General features: G+C 44.5%; 1 protein-coding gene across 1 annotated transcript; it reads left to right on the top strand.

The window, feature by feature from the left end:
- Positions 1-10342: 10342 nt before the first annotated feature.
- LOC128123702 (homeobox protein Rhox13-like) lies at positions 10343-15166 on the top strand. The gene is made up of 3 exons (XM_052759972.1): positions 10343-11875; positions 12551-12596; positions 14933-15166. The coding sequence occupies exons 1-3, from the start codon at positions 11484-11486 to the stop codon at positions 15050-15052; spliced, it is 558 nt and encodes a 185-aa protein (XP_052615932.1). The 5' UTR covers positions 10343-11483; the 3' UTR covers positions 15053-15166.
- Positions 15167-17666: the final 2500 nt, after the last annotated feature.

Below are 17666 nucleotides of genomic sequence, written 5' to 3'. Positions count from 1 at the left end.
TGGATACACATGCCTTTAATCTCAATATCAATCATGGAAAACCTGGAGGCCGATACAGACAGGCCGTGAGGAGGCGGTCATGTGGTTGGGTTTACAACCAATGAGAAGGCAGGACAGGAACTCTGTATAAAGACTTTAACACAGGGGTAGCTCTGGTTCGGAGAGGTAGGACCACCGCAGGAGGAAGGGTAAGGTTTTAGCTCTTAGCTCTGACCTCTTGGCTTTATTCTTTGCATTGGTTCTGTGTTTCTTATTTAATAAGAAGGTTGGTTACATCTACAACCTTATCTATTCAGAGTCCTCAAGGACAAAAACATACTGAGAAAGAAGATGACAGCCAGTATATGAGAACCCCAGTGGTAGAGCACTTGCCTAGTATGTACAAGAACCTAGCTTCCATCGCCAGCAGAGCCGACACAAAACATCGTTTGTAGTGGAATTGATCTTCCTGCTTCCTCAAGGACTACCCTGACAACTATTTAGAGTATTGGGGGTAAACAAAGAGATAATTTGTCCTCTGCTCATTTCCTTAACAAGTCCTTTTCCCCTGGATTCAGCTGTTAGCACATAGTTAATTCCCACTGCTGTGTGCTGAACACATCCTCCTCTCCCTCTCCTCACGTCCCTTCCATTTATCCTCCTCTTGTATAATTTCACATTAAGTGCCATTGTCAATGCCCATATTTTGTATGTTGCTCTCTGAGTCCACGTATCCCTACATTTGGCTGGGGTTTCTGAATTCAGGCATCCCCATGTCCCCCCTAAGCACTCCTCTCAGTGTTACCCCACTTTTAGAATTTTCTAGACAAATACAAGGATACTGAGTTTCCTTCCTGTTTGGCTTCTTTACATTCCAGAGAATCTAAGTGAATCTACACTGGTCTCCATGGTAAAAATTTTTGAAGTGTAGTTTTGGAAATCATCATGCTCAGTTAAGGTTCATTTCTTGTGGAAAATTTCCTAGAGCCAGATGATCTTTGGGACTGAATAACAAGAAGAAATCGAAGATAAAATAATAGATTTTAAGATTATGTGTGCCATCGCTCTACAGCCACCTTTAAATTTTTTATTTATTGTCTGGATATGGGTCTTTGCTCTGCATGCATGTCTGTGTTAGACATACATACCTAGTACCCCTGGAGGCCAGAACAGGGCATTGGATCTCTTTGGACTGGAGTTACAGATGGTCGCTTGTGAGCTGCTATATGGGTTTAGGAAATTGAACCCAGGTCCTCTGGAAGACCAGCCAGTGTACTTAACTGCTGAACTGTCTTTCCAGCTCCTTCCCTCTACCTTTCCTGCTTCCTCCCTGGGTTCCAGCACGAAGTCTAGATAAAGAATAAATATAACTTTTACCTAGCTCTCGCCATTCTCCTTGGATGAAATGTAGGTCAGTTGTTAAGCTGTGTGAGCTACATGTCCAAACTTCTTGTGATGGTGGGCCTAAGATATAAACCACTTATCATTTTTGCTCTCTAGTAGGTAGTGCCCCCAAAACGGAACTAGTGATAGGTGGCAAGCGGCTTATTCCTTCCCCTTTTGTCTGCTGCTCCTGTCAACGTTACTGAAGCAATGGCAGTTGAGTGTTGTGGAATATTATTTTCACTAGGCAAACATGCTGTAGAATTTTACTTTAACTGTGTAACGGTGTGTTACTTTTGTTTATGCTGCATTTGTATAATGATGTACGGATGTGTATTTAATTATGTAAAGTTGTGTTGCATCTGTTTCACCTTGCCTGCCTAAGGCAACTGATTGGTCTAATAAAGAGCTGAATGGCCAGTAGCTAGGCAGGGGAAAGGATAGGCGGGACTGGCAGGCAGAGAGAATAAATAGGAGGAGGAGAACTCTAAGCTCACGAGAAGGAACAATGAGAAAAAAAGGAGGAGAGAATGAGGGACATGCCTGGGGCACGAAGCCAGGCAGACACCAGCCAGACACAGAGAAGCAGTGAAAGTAAGAGACACAGAAGAAAGGTTCTAAGCCCTGGGGCAAGAGGTAGATAAAGAGAAACAGGTTAATTTATGTTAAAAGGGCTAGCCAGAAACCTGCCTAACCTATGTCGAGCATTCAAAACTAATCAAGTGTCTTGATTTGGGAGCTGGTTGGTGGCCCAAAAGAAAAAGCCTGGTACAGTTGTCTATGGCCTTCACCTGCCTTTAGTCCTCCAGTGCCAGCCTTGCTGTGCTCCTTACTTGCACCAGAAACATTTGGGTAGCGTGTCCCCCTTGGTGTCCCCTTCTAGGTCTGAGACCCAGCTCTGTGGTAGTTTGTTGTTCTCATTTTGCTTTTCCATTGATGGCCAAAGGAATTTCTTGCATTTGACTCTGTTGAAATACATGATATGAGTTCTGATTCCCTAAGAATTTTTTTTTTTTTTTTTTTTTTTTTTTTTTTTTTTTTTTTTTTTTTTGCCAGAGTCTGAATGTATCTATCGCCATGGTAAGGATGCAATGCAGGTTCTTTTTAAAAGAAAGCAGGAAAGAGAGCTTGGGGGAGCGGGATATCCCAGCTGGATCAAGAACAGAGAGGGAGAACAAGGAATAGGAGACCATGGTAAATGAAGACCACATGAGAATAGGAAGAAGCAAAGTGCTAGAGAGGCCCACAGAAATCCACAAAGGTACCCCCACCACAGACTGCTGGCAATGGTTGAGATACAGCCCGAACTGTCCTACTCTGGTGATGGGATTGCCAAATACCCTAATTGTCTTGCTAGAAACCCCATCCAACTACTGAGGGATCTGGATGCAGAGATCCATGGCTAGGTCCCAGGTGGGTCTCTGGGAGTCCAATTAGCGAGAATGAGGAGGGTTTATATGAGCGAGAATTGTTGAGACCAAGGTTGGATAAAGCAGAGGGACAAATAGCCAAAGGAATGGAAACACATGAACTATGAACCAATGGCTGAGGGGTCCCCAACTGGATCAGGCCCTCTGAATGGGTGAGACAGTTGATTGGCTTGATCTGTTTGGGAGGCATCCAGGCAGTGGGACCAGGTTCTGTGCTCATTGCATGAGTTGGCTGTTTGAAACCTGGGGACTATGCAGGATCGCTTGGCTCGGCCTGGGAGGAGGGGACTGGACCTACCTGGACTGAGTCTACCAGGTTGATCTCAGTCCACGGGGAACGCTTTGTCCTGGAGGAGATGGAAATGGGGGGTGGGCTGGGGGAAATTGAGGGGGGCCGGAGGGGGGAGAACGAGGGAATCCGTGGCTGATATGTAGAATTGAATTGTATTGCAAAATAAAAATAAAAATAAAAAAAATCACGACTGGCCGGAGGTGGTGATGCACACCTTTAATCCCATCACTTGGGAGGCAAATGCAGGTGGAAATCTGTGAGTTCATGGCCAGCCTGGTCTATAGTGAGTTCTGCAGGACTGCACAGAGAAGCCACGTCTCAAAAAAAAAAAAAAAAAAAAAAAAAAACCAAAACAAAATAAATAAAAATGTAAAAATTGGAGAGATGGCTGAGCAGTTAAGAGTGCATGCTGCTCTTCCAAAGGCTGCAAGTTCAGCTGCCAGCACACAACTGCCTATGCTCCACAGAATCCATGCTCTCTAGTCTCTGCAGAGATTAAGGGGATACGAATTGGAAAGGAAGAAATCATGCTTTCCCTATTTGAAGATGACATGATAGTATACTTGTGCGACCCCAAAGATTCAACCAAGGAACTGATACAGCTTATAACACCTTCAGCGACATAGCAGGATACAAGATCAACTCAAAAAAATCAGTATCCCTCCTATATACAATGGACAAAGAAGCTGAGAAGGAAATCAGAGACACATCACCTTTTACAATAGCCACAAAAGACATAAAATACCTTGGGGTAACACTAACCAAGCAAATGAAGGAAGGACCTATATGACAAGATCTTTAAGTCCCTGAAAAAAGAAATTGAAGAAGATCTCAGAGGATCTCAGAAAATGGAAAAATCTGCCATGCTCATGGATAGGCAGGACTAACATAGTAAAAATGGCAATCTTACCAAAAGCAATCTACAGATTCAATGCAATCCCCATCAAAATACCAACACAATTCTTCACAGACCTAGAAAGAATAATACTCAACTTTGTATGGAAAAACAAAAAACCCAGGATAGCCAAAAGAATCCTGTACAATAACACAACCTCTGGAGGCATCTCGATCCCTGACTTCGAGCTCTACTATAGAGCTACAGTAATAAAAACAGCTTGGTACTGGCATAAAAACCGACATGTGGACCAATGGAATCGAATTGAAGACCCTGGTATTAATCCGCACACGTATGAACATATAATTTTTGACAAAGAAATCAAAAGTGCACAATGGAAAAAAGAAAGCATCTTCAACAAATGGTGCTGGCATGACTGGATATCAACATGTAGAAGGCTGCAAATAGATCCATATCTATCACCGTGCACAAAACTTAAGTCCAAGTGGATCAAAGACCTCAACATAAATCCAGCTACTCTGAACCTGCTAGAAGAGAAAGTAGGAAGTAGTCTTGAACGCATTGGCATAGGAGATCACTTCCTAAATATAACACCAGTAGCTCAGACACTGAGAGAAACAGTCAATCAATGGGACCTCTTGAAACTGAGAAGCTTTTGTAGAGCAAAGGATACGGTCAACAAGGCAAAGCGACAGCCTACTGAATGGGAAAAGATCTTCACCAACCCCACATCTGACAGAGGACTGATATCCAAAATATATAAGGAACTCAAGAATTTAGACATCAAAATGCCCAACAGTCCAATTAAGAAATGGGCTATAGAACTAAAGAGAGAATTCTCAACAGAGGAAACTCAAATGGCTGAAAGACATTTAAGGAATTGCTCAACATCCCTAATCATCAGAGAAATGCAAATCAAAACAACTCTAAAATACCACCTTACGCCTATCAGAATGTCTAAGATCAAAAACACTGAAGACACCTTATGCTGGAGAGGATGTGGAGCTAGGGGACCTCTCCTCCACTGCTGGTGGGAATGCAAGCTTGTATAACCAGTTTGGAAATCAATATGGCACTTTCTTAGAAAATTGGGAATCCATCTCCCCCAAGATCCAGCTATACCACTCTTGGGCATATACCCAAGGAATGCTCAACCACACCACAAGAGCACTTGTTCAGCTATGGTCATATCAGCATTGTTTGTAATAGCCAGAACATGGAAACAACCTAGATGCCCTTCAACTGAAGAATGGATAAACAAAATGTGGTACATATACACAATGGAATACTACTCAGCAGAGAAAAACAATGACATCATGAGGTTTGCAGACAAATGGATGGCTCTAGAAAAAATCATCCTGAGTGAGGTAACCCAGACTCAGAAAGACAAACATGGTATGTACTCACTCATAGCAGGATACTAGATGTGGAACAAGGATGACTGGACTGCTACTCATATAACCAGGGAGGCTACCTGGAAAACAGGACCCCAAGAAAGACACGGGGATCACCCAATGAAGAAGAAATGGAAGAGATCTACATGAACAGCCTGGACATGAGTGGGGGTAATGAAAGGCGAGGGTCGAGGGAAAAGAGTTTGGGGGAGTGGGACATCCCAGCTGGATCAACAACAGAGAGGGAGAACAAGGAATAGAAGACCATGGTAAATGAGGACACATGAGAATAGGAAGAAGCAAAGTGCTAGAGAGGCCCACAGAAATCCACAAAGATACCCACACAACAGACTGCTGGCAATGGTCGAGAGACAGCCCGAACTGACCTACTCTGGTGATGGGATGGCCAAACACCCTAATTGTTGTGCTAGAAACCTCATCCAACTACTGAGGGATCTGGATGCAGAGATCCATGACTACGCCCCGGGTGGATCTCTGGGAGTCCAATTAGCGAGAATGAGGAGGGTTTATATGAGCGAGAATTGTTGAGACCAAGGTTGGATAAAGCAGAGGGACAAATAGCCAAATGAATGGAAACACATGAACTATGAACCAATGGCTGAGGGGTCCCCACTGGATCAGGCCCTCTGAATGGGTAAGACAGTTGATTGGCTTGATCTGTTTGGGAGACATCCAGGCAGTGGGACCAGATCTTGTGCTCATTGCATGAGTTGGCTGTTTGAAACCTGGGGCCTATGCAGGATTGTTTGGCTCGGCCTGGGAGGAGGGGACTAGACCTACCTGGACTGAGTCTACCAGGTTGACCTCAGTCTGTGGGGAAGGCTTTGCCCTGGAGGAGATGGGAATGGGGAGGGGGTTGGGGGGAAGGTGAGGGGGACGGGAGGGGGGAGAACAAGGGAATCCGTGGGTGATATGTAGAACTGAATTGTATTGCAAAATAAATTAAAAAAAAAAATCCAGAATGTATGTATGATGCTTCATTTCATTAATTCTCTCATAGAATCTAATTTATTGTAAATTAAATAAAAATGATTGATTATTTGAAGTATAAAAAAAATGTGTGTTATATCATGGGACTTCAATTCTAAAACGGCAGAGAAAATACGTACTTAAATTAGCAATAAATAGTTAAGAATCCGAAGCAAAGAACAAGAAGGAAGAGACATACAGAATAAAGTTAATCACAAAATGCGTTCTGGGAAAATGTAAACATCGTTGAGAAATTCAATACAGTTAAGTTGCTGGAACAATCGAAACAAGACAAAGAAGGCATCAGTGGGACTCCAAGACACACAACCCCCTGAGAGATCCATGATGACAGCATAGAAGAAGGAGAAGAATCAAGTACTAAAGGTACAAAATATGTTTTTAAAAATCCTCATAACAGAAAACTAACTTCTCAGTGCTGGTAACAGAGAGTTCAATCCAGATGTGAAGTGCTTAGAACACCAAGAGACAGACCAGGAAAGAATTGGCCCTCCTCACAATTAGAACACTAAAGACACAGAACAAAGACAGCATCTCAGCAGCAGCCAGACACACCATGTCCCATAGGGCAGAATGGCAGTATGGCAGCAGATTATTCGGCTGCAACTTTACAGCCAGGAGACCCGGGCAGATGCATTTCAATTCTGACTCAACTGCCAACTCAGATGACTATAGCTAGCAAAGCAGTCTTTTGTAACTGAGGGGAAAATACACACTTTGCATGATAAAAAAAAAAAAAAACAGACTAAAGGAATGCATGAGCACTAAGCTAGCTCCATAGAAAATACTTACAGGAATCTTTTGGACTGAAAAGAAAAACAAATTCCTCCACAAATCCACAGCAAAGAATAAACACAGTAGGATAGTAGTTAAGCAAGAGGGGAAAAGAAAAAAAAAACCTACAAAATCAACAAATGGCAGGAATTAACACCCACTTTTCAACAATAACTGAGTATTAATGGTCTCAATTCCACAACCAAATTACAGGGGATCCCACACCACTGGGTCTTTGAAAACCTGCAATCACACGCAGAGACCTACATATAGGCATGGGCGCACACAATTGAAAATAAAAATAAATCTTTGGAAAAAAGGGCACAGATTAGTAGTAGATTGCATCAAATGACAGGAAACATCTACTTGATGCCTCCAAGAAACAGATGTCACTACAAAGGCAGATGTCACCCTAGGAGAAAAGAATGGAAAATGATCCAAGTAAATAGGCCTAGGAAACAAGCAGGTGCCAGTGTTCCAATAGCTAATGAAACAGACTTCCAACCAAAACTAGTGAGAAAATATAAAGAGAGTCACTTCATACTGACTAAGGGAATGTAAGAGGACTTTATGATTCTAAAAGTATGCCTCAAGCAAGTGCACCTGATTTCCTAACAAATAATATTAGATTCAAGCCAGATTAACTACTGGGTGACGCTAATACCTAAAACTCACCAACTGATATGTCTCCCTAACAAAAAATAAACAGAAATATGCAAATTAAATGATATTATAGATCAAATGGACTTAACAGACATCTACAGACTAGTCCATCCAAACTCTGCAGAATACATATTATTCCCATGGAACTTTCTTCAAAATAGATCCCATATTCTGAGACAAAGCAAGTCTCAACAAATACAGGAAAACAATTCCTTGTGGTTTACCTGATCAAAATGGAATGAAACTACCGGAGGTGGTGGCACACCCTTTTAATCCCAACACCCAGGAGGCAGAGGCAGAGGGATCTCTGTGAGTTGGAGGTCAGCCTGGTCTACAAAGTGACTTCCCAGACAGCCAGGGCTGTTACACAGAGAAACCCTGTCCCAAAACACAACAACAAAAAAGCCAGAGAGAGTGCAAATAAATGATACATATGAGAGCCCTCAAAAATGAAGGATAAGCCAAACCCCAAATCAGGAGATGAAAAGAAATCAAGATCCATGCAGGAATTATTGAAATGGAAACAAAAATAACAATAAAGAATCAATGTAACTAGAAGTTGGTTCTTTGAAATGTATGATTAGGCAGACTGATCAAAAGACAAAGATAAGAATATTAGAGACTCAGATTAATAAAATTAAAGATAAAAGGAGAGCCACTGCAACAGATACCAACAAAATTCAGAAAATCATTAGGTTTTATCTTGAAAGTAGGCATCATAAATTTAAGAAAATAAAAATAAAAAATAACCCCAAATTTGCCAGTTAATTTTTTTGAGACAATGTCTCTCTATGCATTCTGGAGCTCTCTACATTGACCAGGCTGGCCTTGAACTCATAGAGATCTACCTGCCTCTGCCTCCCAAGTGGGGGGATTCAAGGTGTGTGCCACTGCTGCCACCACCACCTGGCAGCTAACTTTAAAAAGAAAACAACAGCCGGGCGGTGGTGGCGCACGCCTTTAATCCCAGCACTCGGGAGGCAGAGCCAGGCGGATTTCTGTGAGTTCGAGGCCAGCCTGGGCTACCAAGTGAGTTCCAGGAAAAGGCGCAAAGCTACACAGAGAAACCCTGTCTCGAAAAACCAAAAAAAAAGAAAACAACAACAACAACAAAACTCACAGTGTCAACCTGGAACGACAGCCTAAGGAGGATCACACACTTGGACCGTCTTTCTCTCCTACAACTATGAGAAAGTTCACCTCCAAGTGGCTGTGAGCATCACTCCCACAGTGCATCACATAGAGCCTCAGCTGTCTGGCTCTCCCGACTAACCCCTCCCTCCCTCCCTCCCTCATCTATGATTGAGGACTACAGAGCCTTACACAGGGCCTTTAGCCTTCCATGTACAAACACTGACTCTACCACAGTGCAGATAAACTTCTGTTCTTGGAGTCTGAGGGGAAGAGCTCATAAACTCAGGGTTGCACCGACGTTCTCTAAAGCCGAGGACATGACTTATGCACCAGTTTACTGAAATGCTCTTGTCCTCCTTGTGCTTCTTGGAGAGAAAACCTGGGACTTGGCAATGATTTAACAATTTCTGACAGAACTGAGAACAGAACCTAGGGAACTTCCTAAGTGCCAGACGACTGCTCACAAGCTACAGCCCCAGACCTTTAAAAAAAATTCTTTATTTCTTTGTATTAAAACAAAAGCTATGGACTGGATAGATGGCTCAGTGTTAAGAGCACTGGCTGCTCTTCGAGAGGACCCAGGTTCAATTCCCAGCACCCATATGGTAGCTCACAATTGTCTGTAACCTAGCTCAAAGTGATCTACATTCACACAGACAGACATGCAGGCAAAACACCGATGCACATAAAATAAAAATAAATGTATCATTTAAAAACAAAAACAAACCCTAGGTGTTGGGCAGCGGTGGTGCCTGCCTTTAATCTAATCGCTTAAGAGGTAGAGGCAACCAGATCTCTGTGAGTTCAAGGACAGCCTGGTCTCGAGTGACTTCCAGGGCAGCCAGGGTTGCAGAGAAAAAAAAAACCTTTCCTGAAAAACAAACAAACAAAAACCTGGAACCAGTGGGATAACTCAGCTGGTAAAGACTCAAGCCTGATAGCCTGAGTGTGACAGAAGGACACATATAGACGTAAAGAAAGAACCCAGTACACAAAGTTATTCTATGATTGTCACGTGGTGCCAGAGTATACATGCATCCATACCCACACAAAATAATATTGACAATGCATTTTTCTTAAATTACATTTAAAAATTGAACCCAGGCATGATGGTGCAAATCTGTAATCACAAAACCCAGGGGGCAAAGGGAGGGGAATCAGGAACTCAGGGTCTGGCTCTGCTACATACTGAATTCAAAGCCAGTCTGAGCTATACGAGACCCTGTCTCAAAAAAACGAACAACAACATTAAAAAAAAAAAAAAAAAAACATGACTACACCAAAATCTGAAATCTAATTGTTTACTAAGTTTAACATCAAGCTATGCTGACTAGCTCTTGTGGTTGTATGTGTCTAGAAGACTTAAACCAAACACTACTATTTCTGAATCTTCAAACAGCTATGCATTTTAAGCCCTAAGTATATGGGAACGAGAACATATATAACACTAGGAAATGCCCATTAACAAACAACCTGCCTAAGTAGGTACTGTCAGGGCCAGCAAGATGACTCTGATGGTAAAGGTACTTGCTGCTAATGTCTGTCAGCCTGGGTTCAATTCCTGGATGCAGTGGAAGGAGAGAAACAACTCCTCCAAGTTATCTTCTGACCCACACACGTGGCTATTGCACTCACATACACAATTAGGAACTTAAAGGAAATTTTAAAAAATCTCAACTGAAAACTGTCTCAGCACTCTCCATCAGCCACTCCCCCCATCAGCCATTCCTCATCAGTCACTCAACCCTATCAATCACTTCCCCCATCAATAAGTCCTCATCAGTCACTCCTCCCACCCACCCAAAGTCACTCCACCCCTCAGTTGCTCTCTTATGCTGTGATAAAATACGATGAAAAAGCATCTTAGGGAAGACAAGAGTGCGTTCTAGGACTCAATGTACTAACAGGCACTCTTGAACTATCAGCCACTAATCTGATCATGTCCACTTAGTTCTAAGCCCATTCTCTGAGCAGCAGTGGTAGGTGGAGGGTGAGGTTCACAGAAATTTTCTACATGTTCTCACAAGGGTCCTGTGATCAGTGTGTGTTCCCATCTTTCTCCCATACTCTATTCCCCAATTATCTTGCAATGCTACACAATTCATCCTCCAGTGTCATCTCTATAACCTAGGAGGAACAGGCAGCACGCACATGCATGCAGAAGCAAGCTAAAACTCATTCTACATGCATGCCCTGGAAGCAAGGTTTAACTTCACACGACCTTTCACAAGCCTCTTCACAGTGGCTCCCTCGTTCCTCATCTATTGGTTCACACCCACCACTTGTGCACCAAAGCAAATACCGCCTACCTCAGCAAGAGGTCATAAAGCCCAGAGCAGTCAGTCAGGGAGGGAAAAGCTTATAGCGCCCATCTGGAGAGGAGCGTGTTGACGTCAACCTTGAGGAACATGGAGAAGTGTGGAACATGCGCAGAAGGACACGTTGACGTCACCCTTTCCTCAGGCCTCTCTTGATGCCTCATCAGTAGTAGACATGACCAAACAATAGGCCTTGAGTGTCGTCATTCCTGGGGTCCCACTTCTCTCTGTGGTTTCGGCCCACTACTAGTCATGGCCCGCAAGGTCCATTGGCAATATATATACGTTGTGAGGAATGAGAATGGTGAGGAGATAGCTGAGGTCTCCACCTTAGAGGCTGCCTTGGCGATGGTGGGTGGCAACCCTAGTGGAGGTGACGCAGGCTGCGTAATGGAACTAAATAACGGGGTCCGCCAGGTCCGTGAGAGCCAAAACGACTCTGAGGAGGGCAGTAGGGACCCGAACTCCTCTTCCTCGGAGCCTCACCAAGAGGAGCCAAGGCCCTCAGCCGAGCCTGTGATTCGGATTCCCAGGCGCCGTTCATCACGAAGGCGACGGCGAACCACATTGAAGTTCACACTGGGGCAGGTCGAGGAAATGGAAAAATTGTTCAAAGAAACCCAGTACCCAGATGCGCTTGCCAGGTATGTGTCTTGCACCAGGATCTATCCCCAACCTCCCTGTTGTCTCAGGTTGAGATGTCCTTTTGTTGTTCCAGGCCCTGGTTTCCTGTCATCCCTCCCTAAGACACTGCTGTCTTCTCCCTAGGTGGTGGGTACAGGAGGGTGCCTTGTGTAGGGGTAAAAGTCAGTATTAGCGTGTAGGGTTGGCCCAAACAAGTGTACATAGTCAACACCACTCATTTCGAGTCATATTTTAATTTCTGTAAAATATTGAGACATGAGTATAGTGTGCCAAAATACTCACTAGTGTAAAGTTCACCAGTGTTAAGGATTTACACTTTGTTGGGTGACCTCCTGACCAGTAGTCTCGTCATCTTTTCAGGGACTGTGTACCTATCCATCAACTCCTTTCGCTTTCCCTTTCCCTTCCCCTGCTGCTGTTTTTTAATTTAGTACAATTTGCTCGGCATACACTTTGGCATTTATTTTTAAGTTTTCATAGAGTGTTAAAATTAATCTTTATTAGAAATTTTTATAAGAGGTGAAACCATTGCAAAAGCAAGACTAGTTCTGAGAATGAAAGTTAAAGGGGGGTTGAGGGAAGATAGCAATATTAAAAAAGCATAGAAATCATTTATGACTTTGCAGTTCATGTAAAACACGGCATGCTAAACATTTGTGGTTTTCTTTCCACAGGAAAGAACTTGCACAAGCTTTGACTATTCCTGAAGTCAAAGTGAAGGTCAGTAAATCCAAGCAAAGACATTGAACAGTCAATCTACAGCCTTCCTCATGTTTTGGGAAGCCTTGTCCTAGGCACTTTTTTTTATTTAAGATTTTTTTTCATTTTACATACCAACCACAGTTCCCCTCCTTCCCCATCTCCTGCTCTCATCCCCACCTCCTCCCTGAACTCCCATATCCACTCCTTACCACAGCCGGTAAGGCTTCCATTGTGAGTCAACAAACCTGGTACATTCAGTTGGGGCAGGACCTACTGCATCAAGGCTGAACAAGGCATTGGGTTCTTGGGGACTTCCCTAGCGCCAGGTTTCTCCCTAAACCCATAATGGCTCTCTCAAGATATCTCTTTCATGGCTCTCCCTTTCCATTCCTACTCCAACTTGGCCATCCAGATCCCTCATGCTCCTATCTCCCAACCCCTCCATTCTATCCCCTACCCAGTTTACAAAGGAGATCGTATCTGTTTTCCCTTCCTGGGGTGATCCATGAATGTCCCTCTATGGGACCTCCTCTTTACCTGGCTTCTCTTGGGTTGTCGATTGTAGCCTCATTATTCTTTGCAAGAGAGGCTGATGCACTGCATCTCTAGAGAGGCTGACACACTGCATCTCTAGAGAGACTGATTCACTGCAGCTCTAGAGACTGAAGCACTACAACTCTAGAGTTGATGATGCACTGCATCTCTAGAGAGGCTGATGCGCTGTAGCTCTAGAAACTGGTGCACTGCAGCTCTAGAGAGGATGATGCAGTGCAGCTCTAGAGAGGATGATATACTCCAGCTCTAGAGACTGGTGCACTGCAGCTCTAGAGAGGATGATGCACTGCAGCTCTAGAGACTGGTGCACTGCAGCTCTAGAGAGGATGATGCAGTGCAGCTCTAGAGAGGATGATGCACTGCAGCTCTAGAGACTGGTGCACTGCAGCTCTAGAGAGGATGATGCACTGCAGCTCTAGGGAGGATGATACACTCCAGCTCTAGAGACTGGTGCACTGCAGCTACAGAGAGAAGGTGGACACAAGACACAAGAGAAAACACCCATGGTCTCCTGTTTGCACACTCTTGAGTGTGACTTTCCAATAGCCTCGTTTCTGATTTCCTCTTTCCTCTTACAAATGCAAGCAATAGGCTTTAGGAATCAAACGGGGAACTCTGACTTAAAGTGAGACCACATGAGTCAGCCACTGGGGCTTTATTTGAGTTCATGGAGGCATCAGGATGGTAGTAGGGCTTCTGGTCCTTTGGTTGGTCTTCTTTAGACTATACATCCACATAATAGGTAGGGAAAGAAAGGACATGGAGGCACAAATGTACAGTTTGAGAACTTCCCAATACAATGGACCCTCATTTCACTAGGAGCCTGTGAGGATGGTGACATCTAACAGGTTACTGTGACTGTATTTCCATAGCTAGACCATATTTAGGAAGAGCTGATTTATGACCACTTTCCCCACACTGTTGTGGACCATCTTACTCTTTGCCTTTTGAAGAAAGATGGGCTTTAGATGTCCTGATGACACAACAGGGCCTAGTGTGCCCTCTGTGCTGGACAGGATTCTGGAAATATAGGTGAAACAATGATATTATTCTTCGTCCTGATCCTGGAGAACTTTTTATAGCATGAAAGAATATACTGTTCAGATTTACCATGGGTGGAAGTCATGCTTTCAGCTGAACTCCTGGAGATGGTAAAGGATTCATTGTCCTGTATGTCATTAGGTTAAATTTGTCAACTTTCACAAACACTGGAGGCTGTGATGTCAAACCATTGACCAGGCCTTCTCTGCCCACCACTTGTTCGCTCTCCTGAAATTTCAAGCACCAACAATCCCATTGGAACCCTTGAATGCTATTTTCTTTCTAAAAATCTCCTATGCTTATTTCTGTTGATTAATTACTTCATACTGAAGATTGCTTTTGCAAACAGAAAGCTGTTCCCGTCCATAGGCCTTTAAAATGTGCTAACATTTGGTGATCCACAATCTCTGCCCAAACAAGAGGAATGGATCATTAGTGAGGAGGGTATTCTACAGCTGATGGAAAAATGTCAGAATGAAGACTTTCCTTTACCCAGTTACCATATATTGAATTAATATCAAGGAACTGGAACATGCTGTAATCTAAGCTTTCCATCCAATAGAAAAGAAACCACTGAAGTGTCTATACTGCTGGAAAAAGACAAAATCATGGCCTATTACAGAATTTGACACACAGCTGGTATTTGCTTTTATGAGCTGAATAGAAAGTCAGTGTTATGTGTCTTAAAGTGGTTTTTATCTCTTGGCTCTGGGGTGGAAGCCAATGCTAACTCCAATCCTGCCTTCCTCTAATTTTAGACATGGTTCGTCCATCGGAGAGCAGAAGAGAGGAAGAGTCAGAGGCGTGTCGTAGTACAGAGCACACCTCCTCGTATTGAAAAGGTCCTTCTCATTATCGATAGGGATGACTATCCCTAGAGTGCAATCTTAGTTCAGGAGCTAGAGGGAAATCTGGTGACACCTGTACTCAATGTCCAGCTTCACTAAAATTCAGCACTCATGTTAACAATACAATCATGAATTTCCAAGTTATTTAATTTCATATGCTTTCTGGGGTTTGTAGTATACAGATGTACACTCTTCAGGATATGCCATTTAAACACAATGACACGTTCTATTTTTGGGGGGTGACATTTCTAAGTCATGAGTATTGTTTGCACAGATGACTATTGCCTACACATGGGAATTGTGAAACAGTGGATCACTTAAGCCTTCTTGATTCAGGCTCACTTGATCCTTTGAGCACGGGATTCAGTAGTAACCCTGCAAATGGGGAATCTAAGGAGAAGGTGGGCACAGAAAGTATTGATGCTGATGATTACTTTTTATTTGGGGAGGGGTCACAACAATTCTTTCTTTTTTCTTTTAATGAAAATAGATTTTTCTGTCACATACTATATTCTGATTATGGTTTCCCTTCCCCCTACTCCTCCCAGTTCCTCCTCACTCACCCTTCCATCTGGACATACCTACCATTCTGTCATTAGAAAACAGCTCAGATAGGTGGAAGACACTCACAGGCCATCCTGGGTCCTCAAGACCTGGGCTGCCTAAAGCAGTTGATGGAGGTTGGGTGCCATTATAATGAGCAAATGTGTGGTGGAGAAATGGGAGAAAAAGAGAGACAGAATGGTTCATGTGCTGTGGAAAGATGTGGAATAGAAGAACCGAAGGTGGTGAGGAGCCGGCTGAGGTAGATGGCCTGCTTGTCACCCAGGGAAGTGATGATTCCTGTGCCTGGGCTGCTTGAAGGGTCATGTCTGGGTCCATGGCCTTACTGCAGCCAGGGTCTATGTGTTGATATCCATGGCTCCTGCTGCCATTGAAAGCCATGCATATGTCTGGGGTCTGGGCTGTCACCTGGGACCGTGTTGGTGACCCTGGATCATGCTGCCTCTGGGGCCATGCCAATCTGAGTGCCTGTGCTGCTACCCGGGGCCTTGGTGACATCCAGGCCATGTAGCTGCCTAGGACAATGTCTGGGTCCATGTCCTAATGTAGCCAGTGCCTGTGTTAAAGTCTGTGTCCCGTGTTGCCACCTAGGCCACATGGATACCCAGGGTCTGTGGCACAACCTGTGGACTTGTTGTCCAAGCCTCCAGAGCCATGCTGATCTGAGTAGCCTATGCTACCACCTGGGGCCTAGGTGTCATCCGGGCCCAAGTAGCTGCTGAGGGCCATGTCTAGGTCGGTGTCCCTATGGCAGCCATGGTCTGAGTTGATATCCATGGCTCCTGTTACCACCAAGGGGCATGAAGGTGCCTGAGGTCTGGTCTGCCACCTGAGAACATGCTGGTGTCCCACAGCCATGCTGCTGCTCTGGTTGGCCTGTGCCATCACCTGGGGCCGTGGTATGTCAGGGCCCAATGTTCAGTCTAGGGCCATCTCTGGGTCCATGGCCCCACAGCAGCCAGGGTTTAAGTTGATGTCCATGGCATCTGTTGCAAACAAGGGACATGCAGATGCCCAGGGTCTGGTTAGCCACCTCAGACTATGCTGGTGTCTGAGAGCCATGCTACTTGATGCTGGGGCTGAACTGCTCTGAGTGACATGAGCTGAGACACGGGACATGGTAACATATGGGCCCGAGACGCTCTGGAGGACCACCTCTGGATCTGTGGTCCTGCTGTAACTGGAGTCTGTGTTGACATCTGTGGGCCATGTAACCATAGGAGGTCATGTATGATGAAATCCAAGGGCAGTGCTGAGCCACACCGGCCCTGTGTTAGCCCTAGGAAAGCTGGCCCTGCTCCTCACTAGACACTGCAGCTAGAGTGCTGACCTTGACCCTCACAGGAGAGCTGGCCCCAATGACTCTGGCATGGAGAGCTGGCCCCCTATACTTAGGAGAGTTGGCCCCACCTCTCAACACAGGCATGAGAGAGATGACCCTGATGCCATGGGCATAGGAGAGCTGGTTCCAACTCCACCTGAGGGGGCAGCCTTAGTATCAAGGACTGACCAACTCAACTACCACCCAGGTCCATATCCAGGGCCTTGGATTGGCCCACCCTAACATCAACCCCATCTCGGACCTGCTGGAGCATGTGAAGGGACTGGTTCTGCAGATCTCCATGACTAGGGGCAGCCGTGGGATATCAGAGAGGAGTTTCTGTGAGGATCCAGTGATGATGGTGTACCACAAACCAGAGGCCTTGAACCAGACCAATGACTCATTACAATTTTCATTTTCAGATGGGGCTGATTGAACAAAGGGTATACTGCAGGCCACACCGGGGAACCCAGTGCCACTCAAATGAATGAAGAGATGTTGAACAGGTGGGAGAGACAAAAGAGAGAAGTGGGCTTTTTTGTTTGCGTGGTTGGTTGGTTAGTGGTTTGGTTGGTTTAGTTTGGTATTTCTTTTATTTTATTATAGGGGAGGGATGCTGCAAGGGTGAAGGGAGGATATGCAGGACTGGGAAAGGAGCAGATTTGGGGTGCATGATGTGAAATTCACAAAGAATAAAGATTGTGTGTGTGTGTGTGTGTGTGTGTGTGAAAACATACAGGCTTCAAAGGAATAATAATA

Source organism: Peromyscus californicus, unplaced genomic scaffold (assembly GCF_007827085.1).
Source record: "Peromyscus californicus insignis strain IS unplaced genomic scaffold, ASM782708v3 Scaffold_41__1_contigs__length_357258, whole genome shotgun sequence".
Classification (NCBI taxonomy): domain Eukaryota; kingdom Metazoa; phylum Chordata; class Mammalia; order Rodentia; family Cricetidae; genus Peromyscus; species Peromyscus californicus.
Note: the sequence above shows the minus strand (reverse complement) of the source record. Positions and strands in the feature narration are given on the sequence as shown.

What these genes read in the sequence shown, in the direction of transcription:
- LOC128123702 (XM_052759972.1), top strand. Translation starts at nt 11,484, where the DNA reads ATGGCCCGCAAGGTCCATTGGCAATATATATACGTTGTGAGGAATGAG. An exon ending in TACCCAGATGCGCTTGCCAG is followed by an intron (nt 11,876 to 12,550) that starts GTATGTGTCTTG and finishes TTCTTTCCACAG; the next exon opens with GAAAGAACTTGCACAAGCTT. An exon ending in TTCCTGAAGTCAAAGTGAAG is followed by an intron (nt 12,597 to 14,932) that starts GTCAGTAAATCC and finishes CTCTAATTTTAG; the next exon opens with ACATGGTTCGTCCATCGGAG.